The sequence below is a fragment of the Eupeodes corollae genome, chromosome 1, assembly GCF_945859685.1.
Source record: "Eupeodes corollae chromosome 1, idEupCoro1.1, whole genome shotgun sequence".
Lineage (NCBI taxonomy): Eukaryota > Metazoa > Arthropoda > Insecta > Diptera > Syrphidae > Eupeodes > Eupeodes corollae.
In genome coordinates this window covers 276,943,781-276,957,443 of record NC_079147.1, presented here as the reverse complement: position 1 = coordinate 276,957,443, position 13,663 = coordinate 276,943,781, and the positions used below count along the sequence as shown (strand labels likewise).

The 13,663-nt window shown below is 32.4% G+C and overlaps 1 protein-coding gene across 1 annotated transcript in view; it reads left to right on the top strand.

Moving 5' to 3' along the window:
• Positions 1-7,914: 7,914 nt before the first annotated feature.
• Positions 7,915-13,663, top strand: part of LOC129954264 (trace amine-associated receptor 1) — a 58,400-nt gene continuing 52,651 nt past the window's right edge. The window contains 1 exon segment of the mRNA XM_056068071.1: positions 7,915-8,136. Within this exon segment, the coding sequence (XP_055924046.1) occupies positions 7,915-8,136 (222 nt within the window).

The following is a 13,663-nucleotide window of genomic DNA, read 5'->3' as shown; positions in this document are numbered from 1 at the left end:
AAACCTAAAAAAAATGTATAAAAGTTGATACAAATTGATTTTCGACTCAAATATATTTTCAACAATTTGAGATTATAGCTTCTTACTATTTTTAATTATAACAAATATTGTTTTCAATATTTAATAAAATTTAAAAGAAAATCGAATTGACAGTTTTTTTACAAAAAATAAAACTCTAAATGAAAACTTAGTAAAAATTTACTTTCGACTCAAATAGCTTTTCGAAAATTAAAAATATTGGCTTCAAACTTATATTATTTCACAGAATATTGTTTTTGATATTCATTAATTTTTATATAAAAATGCAAAAGTCTGTTTTTTCATAAAAAATAAAATCTACAAAAAATAGTACGCAAATTTGGTAAAAATTGATACGAGTACATATAGACAAACTTTTAAGCAAGACAAATCAACATGGGATGGGAAGTGATCAGTGTGGGTCGCATTCCAGCCTCTTTTTAAAGTTGAAACAAGTCTTTAAAGCAATTCCAAATATTTTTGGTGTGTTATAAACCAAAATACATTACATCATGTGATCTTTCAACCGTATGCAATTTGTTTGCCAATATTTTCAATCCGTCTATGTGGTTGCAAATTAAGACACAATATCTTGTCATAAAAGTTCTATAAATTCATTAAATTTTAAAGTTTGAATATTTCGGTTAACGAAGTTATAAAACAGTTAAACATGCTGACTTTATATAAAAAAGCAGGATTTGATGGTTTCCCACCAATACTTTTTAAAAATACCGCAGAGGCAATTGCTTTGCCACTTAGCATTCATTGTCTACACAAGTCTATTCAGCAGGCATAGTTTCCTAAAAGTTGGACAAAATATTTTATATTTCCTATTTACAAAGCAGGTTCAAAAAATGATGTCCAAAACTTTCGTCCAATTTGTAAAATATCAGCAATCTCAAAAATTTTCGAAAAGTCTATTTATAATAAACTTATGCTTTTATTTAAAGAAGTGATCTCTCCAATGCAACATGGTCTTATAAGTTGTGGACACCCAAATCTTATAATTTTTTCAAAGTTTGTGCTTACAACAATGGAGAAAGGTTTTTAGTGCAATGTGATCTATATATTGACTTTGCATTCGATACAGTTGATCATCATATCTTGCTTCGAAAGCTTCAGAGGTATGGTTTTCACTTTAATCTATTGAGTGTACGAACCCAGCTCATTCCTATTGGCAATAGGTTTTCTGATGCTATAGTATGGTTACATCCGGTGTCCCCCAAGGAAGTCACTTGGGCCCTTTGTTGTTTCTTCTTCTTGTCAATGATATTCCAGATGTTCTTGTTCATTCGTTTGCTGACGATTTGAAAATGAACTGAATCGTAAAAAATGTATCAGATTGTCTGAAGTTGCAAACAGACTTATACAATTTATATAATTGTTGTATAAACAATACGCTATTTTTAAATGTATCTAAGTGTCAGAATCTTACATTCTGTCGTCGTTCATCAACTTTATGTTTTGAAAATTTCTTTAGGAAATACGACTCTTGATAAAATAAAATAAAATAAAATAAAATGCACGACTGGGTCGCACGAACTTTCTCTTGTATGCAAAGAGTCTTTTTAAAGTACAGATATAAAATATACCTGTTAAATAAGTTTGTCTTCAAAGATATAAATGCCATTTGACTTGTTAAAAAAAAACCGCGCGATTCAACCCAAGACACAGCTCATCCTAGGACAACTCATAACGGAAATGAAAAATACTTGTAAGCATACTTAACGAAAACAATTGTTTGTGTATTCAATAGTTCGTTCAAAGCTTTTTCCTTTGGATTGTTTTATTTTAGTTTGTAATTAGAAGAACCAGGATGGACCATAAATTATCTGACAATAAGAAAGAGGCAGAACATGTATGTTTAAATTGAAAAGCGATCACCTATTGGTTGTGTAGTTAGGCAGATGTCTAAAACGAATAAAGAATTGTTCATCGGCGAGCTCAGCCATGTTTATGATGAAAATGAAGGAATGTTACTGCAATCCAATCAAATTCCTTCTTTCATTCAAGTTTTCATTGCTAACAAGGAGTTATTACGTTCAGTTTATTTTATACGTATACATACGTTGAAAAGTGATCCTAATAGAAAATACGTATACTCTTTCTGGCGAAGACAAGTAAAATATGTGTAAAACAACCTTATTCGTAAAAAATAATATTTTAAAATATATTTATAAAAGTACCAATGTTTAGGAATAGTGGACTGTAATTTTAATGATGATGATTCACAGCGAAGCCCGAGCAGAAAATCTTCCCATACAAAATGCACAGAATGTAAAGGCAACGATAATAAGTTCATATGTAATATAAATGTTTATTTAATTCGATAATTGTTACCAGCTCCAAGAAAGGTCTGCTCTGTTTGGTGGTTCGCTTCAAAAAGGAAAGATGCTTTGAAATATTTTATGCTTGCAGGTGCAACGAATATACGCACAAAAAGAAGAGCGAAAATTAAGTTACTGTGCTTTCAAATACAAACAAGAGTTTTACATTAGATTTCAAGTTAGCAAAAAAATAAGTTACAGTTTTGATTTGAGTTAAATTTTAAGAAGAATTCATAGTGTATGATTTGTAATGTTTGGTAATTATGAATAAAAATTATAATTGATAATTTTGATAAATTTGAATGAATGATTTTTAAGGCAAGTTAGATTTAGGTTGTTTAGTCCAGAACAACCAAGATAATACTTCTAGATAGACACTTTAAAATAGATAACATATTCGTTAATCTACAATAAAATTGTTTCATTTTGTTCTAAAAATATTTTTGGTATGCAGTTGTTTATTGATTGTTAATATATGCTCTAGATTTAAATTTTATAAACAAATGTTGACAAGATTATAGAATAGAATTTTGAATCTCAATCGAAATCAATATTTTTGTTTAAATCCAAACAATACAAATTTGCACTTTTGATAATCAAATGTTGTTAAAAGCCTATTCACAAAAAAAAACTATTGAAATCAGGTCATAAGTTGCTGAGATAATTAAAAAAACAAAATAAAGGTTCTATGAGCGGTACCTTCCCCTAGCAATACAAACATTTGCTTTTCTAATTAAATGAAGCCAAGTTAAAAAAGAGGCTAGGATGCGACCCACACTGATAACTTTCCATCTCGTCTGTCTATTTGTCTTGCTTAAAAGTTTGTTAGTTTTCGTGTTGGGCTAAAGAAGTTGTCAGTTAAATTATTTTTCAAAATTTTAAAATGACCAACAAAATATTTCGTATAAAGAGATAGTTTAGTTTGAAAATCTAGTTTTGATAAATAGATTTTTAGTCGAAAAACAAATTTTTATTAATTTAAGTAGCATTTCTTAAATTTTTACAAATTGGATGCATGAAATTAATTTTAGAGATATCAAGAACCGAACATCAATTTTTATCAAATTTGCGTACTATTTTTTGAAGATTTAATTTTTCTTATGAAAAAACGGACTTGTGGATTTTTATAAAAAAAACTATTGAATATCGAAAAAAAAATTTAGTTGCGAAATAAAAAAAGTTTGAAGACAATATTTTTAATTTTTGAAAAGCTATTTGAGTCGAAATTAAATTTTTACCAAGTTTTAGTATTGTTTTTTATTTAAGGTATTTTTTTGTAAAAAAAAATGTCAATTCGAATTTTCTCAAAATTTAACTAATGTTGAAAACAGTATTTTTTTAAAGATACAAGTAGTTTAAAGCCAATATCTCAAAGTTTTGAAAAGATATTCGAGTCGAAAATCAATTTTTACCAACTTTTTTAAATAATTGTTTAAAATTTTATTTGTTGTAGAAAAAAACATCAAATAGATTTTTCTTAAAACTTTTTCTAATGTCGAAAATAATATTTCTTATAATTTAAAATAAGTTTAAAACCTTAATCTCAAGCTTTTGAAAAGAGCTTGAGTTGAAATTCGATTTTTACCGACTTTGAGTAATGTTTTGTTTAGGTTTTTATTTTTTTATTAAAATAAACTGCAAATTAGATTTATCTCAAATTTTATCAGATGCTAAAAACATTATTCTTCGTTGCACAAAATGTTTTGGAGAGGAAATCATATTTTATTCGTAAAATTTTCGAGGTGAGAATTTTTTTTTTCAGTTTTTTTGAATTATAAAAAAAATCGTTAAATAAATTTTTTTCCCAAAAATATAATTGTTTTGTATAACGTTAATGTATAATATTAAATTTAATTCAAGTCTCTAGCGTTATTGGATCATGAGATATTTAGGTTTAACCAACATTTTCACCTTTTTTCTAAACTGCTATGGTAAAAAAAATACCGACTCAATTTTCTTGAGAGCCCTTTCTGCATCTTTTTGCCTTATTATCTGTATAACAAAATTTATTTGATGTCGATATCTCTGCTGGTTCTTGAGCTGAAACGTCGCGAACGTATGGACGTACGAACGTACGTACACATACATCTTTCTAAAAATCTTTTATTTCGACTCTAGTCCCTAGAAATGTCAGAATTTCCAATTTAACAAATCGGACCCATTACAATAACTTCCTATGAGAAGTTAAAAATAAAATTTTAGAAAAAATTAAAAAAAATCTATCAGTTAGTTTTTGAGAAAATTCGAATTTTCGTTTTTTGACCAAAAAAATTGTATGGGGGTGGACCACTGTTAGTTTTGACCTTTAAAAAAAATGAAAAAAATGCCTAACGCGAATCTGCTCAAAACCTTGAACTCAATTGGCTCAATGGTTTAGGCTGCAGGAGTGTGAACAGACAGACAAAGCAGACCGAACGGAATCGCGGGACCGACTTTTTTTGACTTCTCTATCATCGTAATATCACGTTTGATTAAAATCTCGAGTTCGAAATTTTGCACGAATTCAGTTTTAACAGTCACATAGACTATCTTGTAGCCCCAAAACAAGTTCTATTTTAGGATTTATTAGAAGAAATTCGAAAGAATTTAAGGATTCCTTCACTCTTAAGAGCTTTTATTTCTCATACGTGAGGTCTATTTTGGAATGTGGTTGTATAGTATGGAATCATTTTTATTCCATTCACTGAAATGGACTAGAAGGAATTCAAAAATGCCTTTTTAGATACATTTTTTATCTATAAAGTTGGAATATTCCTCGACCTTCATATGATGCCCGATGTTTGCTTTTTGGACTGTAAAGTCCATTCTTGCTAAGTAAGGCTTGTTTTAATTGTCCGGGGTATACTTCAAGAGTGATTGATACCATCCATGTTCCTCAACACTGAGTAAATTATGCCTTAAATGAGCCAATTTCCCGTTGTTTAATACAGGCAAATTCAGTGTGTAGAAATGAAAATGTAGATTTTATTCAATGTTCTGGAAGAGCTGTTTATAAGTCAGGTTTAATGTTTTTTGAGCTATGGAGTTTATTAAATTGTATTGATATTGTTTATTATAATTTTTTTTTTTTGAGTTGTGTACTTTACTTGGTGAAATATATGTACATAAATAAAATCATCTTTAAAACCAATCCTTAGGCTTTGCGAAGAAGAACCAAACGGATAAAAGATTTAAGTTGAGAGCCCTTTTTCCAAGTTAAGTTTACTTTTAATAATATATAGCAATTTTTGTTTCATATTTCTCTTAAAAACCACTGCAACATCACCCGCACTTCCCTCTTCTCATCTAGACGATAACAAATGTAATCTTTATTATAAATTTTAACATTACTGTCTAACCAAGTTTTACTAATTTGGCTAACGTCAATGTTGTGTTTGCTAAGGAAAGAAAAATGTTGCTTTCCTAAGCAAACATAAAATTTCCAAAGTTTTTTATTTTTAATTTGCTTGAAAAAAAATTATAATATGTATTTACAATTTCCGTTTTTTAACTTTTTGTATTTAAATCGATTCCGTTGTTATTGTTTAAATACATAACAGAATACCGGAAGGTTTTAAAACAATAAACATATCAATTATTCTTCATTTAATCGGCTTTTTATTGATAATTGATGTGTAGTTACTCGTATTCAAGTAAAAAGTTAAACAAATTATTCATGATAAACATTATTGTCACTTATTATTTTAATTAAAAAAATAAACATCCCTCGTTGATTATTCTAATTAGTTAAACTCACTCCACTTAATTTCAAAAATATAAGTTTTGAAACAATACAAAAAATCAAAAAACAAAAAAGACTCTTAACTCGTCAATTATTCCATATTAATCCGATTCCATTCAAAACAAAAACCAATTATAATAATTTAATTTTAATTGATGCCCATCACCCATTCGCCTCCGACGACGCGACGCGACGCCCCCGCCAACTCATCATTTTCATCTGAAAGCATCCTTTCTTTTTTTTGCTAACACAAGCATTTATTTAATGTAAATCAATTACCATCATCGTCGTCAATTGAAAATTTATTAATTTTATTATATTAAATATAAATACAACCAAAGAGAGCAATTCAAGTCATTTTCACCACAATTGAACCACCATTAGTGTCATAAATAATACGATTACTCGTCAAATTTCTGTATTAACCATATCTATGCAAATATTTAGATTCAAAGTTATAAACAAAAAATAAAAATATGTAATCATTTTTGCTAACTTCATACAAACTCTATTCATACACATACATTCATATAAATTAAACAATAATAAATTTACAAATCCAACTCGCTTAATTCCAGACACATAATCAAATCATACACGATTGGCATTAAAAATCAAATATACAAAATTTACCAAAATGTCATCCCTAAGAGGGGGAGGGCAAGGGACTCATTAGACTTCGATTTAAGTATGAAAGTCGGACGGAAGGAAGGCGCCTTCTACACCATCGCATCGCCATAAAACCATGCAACCAAATGTGTATTTGCTGATGGCTAAAAAAGCCATCTGTGCTAAATGTGTGTGAGTGTGTGTAAATACAGGACGACAAATTAAATGAAATATCGAATTAAAACTAAATCCCTCAATCCCCCCCCCTCCTCGACCAAATCCCCGTCATGTATACCACACTACAATATTTCGCAAATGGTTGTGTTTTAATAGAGCGTGCGGGAAAATGGTGTGGTGCCACATCCGGTCCATTTGAAGGGACACCACCGACCGCCATGCCACCACCAATTCCGCCGCCACCAACCGTTGCGTCGCCGACATAGCTCGACGCCATTTCCAACACCATAACCGCCACCATCACCATTTACCAAGAGTAATTATTGCGCTCAAAGTTGAAAATGGGCTAACCGCCCATTAGCGATCCTTATCGCAGCGATTAGATCCAATAAAATCGAAAACCATTAACATCGATAATTCGGTTTGAATGCGAGGTTGGAATTTGCATTCCAAACCGAATGTGATTTAGTACATAGGAATAGCGAGATTCCTCAGGCTTAATTGCAGTAAATCTCGAAAAGCATTTTCTAAATTTGAAACGGATGTGAGTATTTAGGCAAACCCGCACCGCACGGTCTTTGTTCTACGTTGTACATTGAATTGAGGATAATATCAGGAACAATTAGTGGGAAGGATAATTATTATGGTTTAGTGTAGTGATTTTTATCGGAAAAATTGTTAATCCTTCGTTGATAATAATAATTAATCGAAGTTAAAGGACTTGTTCTCTTTTTTGTCCTAAGACAAAGAGAGGAGAATATCTCAATTATAAAAAGAAATTCAAGTGAAATAATTTAATGTGATGTTGGAAAGGGGGTAGTTTTTAAGAACGTTTATTTGACACCTTTTGAGAAACTTAGGTCCTCTCTTATCTCAAACATTCAACTTTTCTTGAACTCTTAGTTCTTGAAGAGGAAATTTTGATTTATCACTATTTTTCGGTCAGTTAGCTATATGTTTATTTTTGTTTGTAATTAAAAATTTAAAAAATTTCAATATTTTTCCAAAACTTCTAAATAATAATTTCTATCATTTATCTCTTTTATTTTTTTCAGACTTGCAATGGACCTAAAAACTGGTACACTTTTAGTACCACCAACAGTAAAAAATTCAAGTTGTTCACATCCACGTTATACCGGACATAGCTTTATTATCCATATTGGAATAGCTGAAACAATTGAAGCTTTACTTATTTTGATATTAACATTAGGTGTAATAGGTGCAAATGCGTTAGTTATATTTGTCATCAATAATCGTCGTTATTCACCGTATATTCATATGCAGGTAAGTTTTGTTTAACAAATTTCTGCATCTTTATACCACGATTTACAAAACTACCCACTATGTTTAAGATTATCTAAAGAATATCAATATAATAAATTAACATCTCTTCTTTATCAGACTAAATTTACTTCTGATTCTAATAAATATGCGATCAGTGTTTTATCGCCTCTAGTTACATCAGACTATTGTATCTCATCTGCAAATATCACATCTCCAAAAACAACAGTTAAATAGAAAAATTACGAGAACCTTTTGGCAATATGAGAAAGCCAATTGAGACGGTACCAATGCCTCCTTTAGGAACGTTAACTGGTCACTATTCTTCCTCGATAGTGACGTGGATTTCAGCGGAGATATGATTAAAAGCTTAATTCTTCGTGGAATGTGAAATCTTATCCACAATAGGGTAAGGTCTAGCAAACCCAAAGAGACCTCATTGGTTGATTCGAGCTTTAAAGAGGTTATTAGGATCAAAGATGTAAGTTTCCGGATTTACAAAGCCCTCTGAAAAAAAAACCGTAATATGTTCAAACAAGCCAGAAAGAGCTGAAAAGGAAATATTCGACTTACTAAATTTTGTATGACCAAAAATCACGGCGGAAAATACTACAATTTCCTAAAGGTAGTAAAATATCTGGTCATTTGTCAAAAATGTGACACAAAAACATCCGACCATAATATCACACCTACGAAACAACTGTTCCTTTAACTTTGGAAGGCATCCAAAAGGGAACAATTCTTTTGTGGAGGAGCGTACAGATTCGTGGTTTTCCCGAAGAATATAAAGCACTTCAGGCAGGAAAACCTCTCCACAATAATTCCAAAATATTATCACTAAGCCCATACTTTGACAAGTCAGCAATGTTGATACAAGCAGGCGGAAGTCTTAAGAATGCTGAAATTCCTTTCCAATCAAAGAACCAAATATTGCTCCCAAAAAATAACATTGTAACAACATTACTTTAAGAGCATTTACACAAAAACCATCTACACGTGTCCCATAGAACACTTATATCTATCTCGAGGCAACAGTTTTGGATATTAAGTGTAGGACGAGAAACACAAGGTACTCTCTAAATGTATGCAATGTTTCCATGCCAAACCCAGTTCCATCGATCAGTTAATGGGAAACCTACCATAAGAAAGAATCGTTCCTTCTCGACCATTCCATTATTCAGGCGTAGACTTTTTTGGCCCTATACGGACACATTATAAAGTCCGAGGAAAAACTCCAACCAAATCATATCTTGCAGTATTTGTATGCTTTTCTACCGTGCATATTGAAGTGAAGCCTTTATAAACAGCTTGAAGCGGTTTTGTAGGAAGACGTGGTGTATGCCATACCATATTCTGTGAAAATGCCACAAATTTTGTTGGGGCAAGAAATCAATTGAAAGATTTCCAAGAGGTTCTTGATTCACCCTAAACTCAAACATCAATAAATTTAAATTGTCTGAAAATGGGAATCAATTGGAAACATATTCCACCGCGCTCTCCTTACTTTGGAGGACTTTGGGAGGCCGCTGTTAAATCCGCAAAAAATATTGTTATTAAAATATTTAGGAGAAGCTTCTTTAACTTATGAAGAGCTTTCAACAGTTGTGGTTCAAATCGAAACCATATTAAATTCACACCTACTTACACCCAACTCCTCCGATCATAATGACTTGCAATCATTAACTCCAGGTCATTTTCTAATTGGCGCTCCATTAACTTTTCTTCCAGAGCCTAACACATCTGATCACAAAATCTCAAGATTAGACAGCTTTCGTCAGGTTCAGCACATTCAACAGCATTTTTGGCAAAGATGGTCAAACGAATATCTCCATCTTTTCCAACAGAAGTTGAAATTGAAAGCGCAGTCCCAAAATTTATAACCTGAAACAAAGGTTGTTTTTAAAGCCTGCAATGAAATGGAATCGAAGTCGTTCGGGAACGGATGGTTTAGTGCGTGTAGCGCATGCTAAAACAGATACAGGAACATACCAAAAAGCCATCCATAACCTTTGTCCTTTACCGTTTGATTATAAAGGGCATAAAGGGTAGGGTTTGAAAGCACCAACAAAAACCCAACCCTCAATGAGATAAGAAAGTGAAAGATTCATCGGCAATTCTTTGGTAACATTACTATGTTTTATGTTGGTATTGTTTCCATTGACAATCGCCACAGATACTGAACCCATAAATTCGACAATCCAACAGGCATCTATTTTGAAGACATTGGTACTGTTAATAGTTTTTGGAATATTTATATATTTTACAATTTGTCATCATAATGGGCAGAGCTAGGAGAAGTAAAAACATATTTAGACAGAATGGATAAAATCTGTTTAGATGAATTAAAATCTAATCCTTACTGTTTGTCCACAATTACTGCATTGAAAAATAGGGTGGTCATAATTGAATTAAACAATGACCTTGTCCATAACAATCATACCTCTTATAGCAAACGGGTAAGGATTGCTAGATCTCCATTCGACTTTGTCGGCAACGTTGCACACAGTCTATTTGGGGTACTGGATCAAGATGATGCTAAGGACGTACAGCAGCAAACCTCTTTCTTCCAACAAGATGAACAGCACCTAGTACGTCTCTTAAAAAGGCAGAGCTCGATCGCAGATTCAATGGTAAATCTGCTTAAACGAAACAATTTGCAGCTCACAGAGCAATACAAAGACCTTAAGACTATGTTCGAATTATCATTAAACAACATTGAAAGGCATCAAGAAATAATTGCTCTCAGCCACAGCCAGAGTTTTTCAGTGTTAACATCATATTTGATTTTATCAATTACGAACCTCAAAAGGGTGCAAGACACATAACTTGACGTTTTCCTAAGTCTTAATAATGTAAAAATGAATCCCCATTTCATTTCGCCGTCACAATTTGCTTAACAACTCCAAATTATTCGCAACAATATTCCGCCTTATATTAACATCCCTACAGCATCTAAATTAGATACTTTTAAGCTGTCATCCATCAAAGGACGAAGACTTAATGGCTCAATAGTATTTGAAATGATAATTTCTTTAGTTGATAACCAAGAATTTCAGCTTTTTAATTTGGTTCCGTTTCCACTGTTTAAACATGATTCAAGTTTCATTATAGAATTATCATTCCCGTATTTAGCAGTTACTCCAACGAGAGATAGGTATTTTGATATTTGTAACCAACAATTACCAACAATGATCCATCGAGTCAGTGATAAAAGTTGTGCAGTTTCATTACAGAACCATTTGAGTAGTGCTATAAGTCACTGTTTTTTTTTTTAACAAAATCCATTCTTTACGATCAATTGAAAGGTTCCAATAGTTGAATTTTCGCTCTTGAAGATGTTGTAACTGGTTTACTTGTATGTGAGGAACTACGAAGAACTTAGCCTTGAGTGGAAGTGGTTTAATAGAATTTTTAAGACCATGTACATTGAATCTCCCACATATAATTATAAATGGCTGAGTTCTAAGCAACACCACTTTACAAAATTCATTTGTTCCCTCGATAAGAATTTCCGATTAATTTTAAAGCAATTAAAACAACTGCATCCACTAAAGATAATAGTGTTATTTCATCTTCGGGTAATGAGACAAATAGAATACCTGGGAAAATGATATAAACACTCATGATTATCATCACTATGGCATAAGCTTCATATTATTTATTGCAATGGTCGGATTCATCATATTTTACTGCGTAAAAATAGAAAACCCAAACCCCTTCCTAGAAGAATCGCTCCTCGCTTCGAAATAGATACAGAATTTTAGAGTTTTGAGTGATTAGATCCCTCAAAGTGGGGAGTATGTTAAGTAACAAAAAAACACCCGACCATAATATCACACCTACATTTTAAATAAATGCTGACACAATGGGAACTGATGCCTTTATCAATTTCCATACATTATTTTTAATTATTCTATTTCTATTATCCAAATTTGTACCTTTCCCACAACCCATATTCCACCCAACTCACTCAGCAGCGCAGCGTTAGGCCAGACGAAATATGATCTTTGATAAAAGTTCAATGTTTTGCCTCACGCGCTGATATTTGATATTTTATATTTATGAAGACTGACCACTTTTTAGTTTGCCTTTTGCAAACCTTTGGTCAGTCTAGTCACTCATCTTTGTTATCCTCAATTGAACACTTGTATATTTAATTTATTAAATAAAAATATTATAAGGCTGGATTGAAAAGTTTCCGGCCTGACCAAGAGATGGTGCCACTAGGCCTACCTTGAGGTGGCGTTCTATAGTACCATCTTTAGCTAGCTTGTAGCTATAGTTTCCGCCCGATCGAAAAGTTAGTTTAGTTTTGAGAGCACACTGAACAAGGCGCCTCTGTGTTTTTCTTAAAAATGGAAAAGTTGGAAATCGTGCTGTTATCAAATACTTCTATTTGAAGGGGTTAAATCCGAAGGAAATCAAAGAAGAGATGGACTCAACACTGGGGACATTCTGACCACCATATTCAACCATTAAGCAGTGGGTTTCCGAGTTTAAAAAGGGTCGTGTGAGCACCTCTGATGAGCCTCGCTCAAGACGCCCTTTTGAGGTCACAACTCCAGATATGATCGAAAAAATCCATCAAATAGTGCTGGAAGAACGCAGATTAAAAGTGCATGAGATAGCTAAGACCTGTAAGATGTCAAACGAACGTGTGCAAAATATTTTGCACTAACATTTGCATATGCAAAAGCTCTGCGCAATATATGAGTGCCGCGTTTGCTAACAGCCAACCAAAAATTCAATCAATCGTTGCGATGGCTAAAATCAACGTTCTGAAGTTTGAATTGATGCCGCATCCTCCCTACTCTCCAGACCTAGCCCCGAGTGACTATTATCTGTTTCCTAACCTCAAAAAATGGCTTGGTGGTAAGAGATTTGCGGACAATGAAGAAGTAATCGAAGCTGTAAATAGGTATTTTGAGGAGCTTGATGAATCAGTCTATAGAGATGGCATTACTAGACTAGAACACCGCTATGAGAAATGTATCAGCCTTGGAGGAGATTATGTTGAGAAATAAAAAAAAAATTCTTAAAAACGTTGTTTTTCTTGGTCAGGTCGGAAACTTTTCAATCCACCCGTACACTAGCATAACAATTTTGTGTTTTAAAAACTTTATTTGTGTAAACAGTCAGGTCCGACGCTTATTTCTAATAGCACTCCTTTTGTAAGCTCAATTGATAAAGCCAATTTGCTTGCAGCACAGTTTGCTGTTAATTCGATGCTGCCAATCAGTGACACGTATCCGCATGTACTTAGAAACGAAAACGATGTAGTAAGGTGTTTAAAGATCTTGACATACACAAATCCGTAAGCCCGAATAGTATCCCCGCTATTGTTCTAAAAAGGTATTCTTCAACGCTGGCAAAACCACTGCACAAGCTTTTCCATCGCACCTGTTCTAAAGATATCTTTCCGAGAAAATGGAAAATAGCATTTGGTAGCTTGATCTTAAAAATGACGATTCCTTCTCACCCTCTTACTATCGTCCAATTGCACTTACGTCCCTTCTCTCCAAGGTCATGG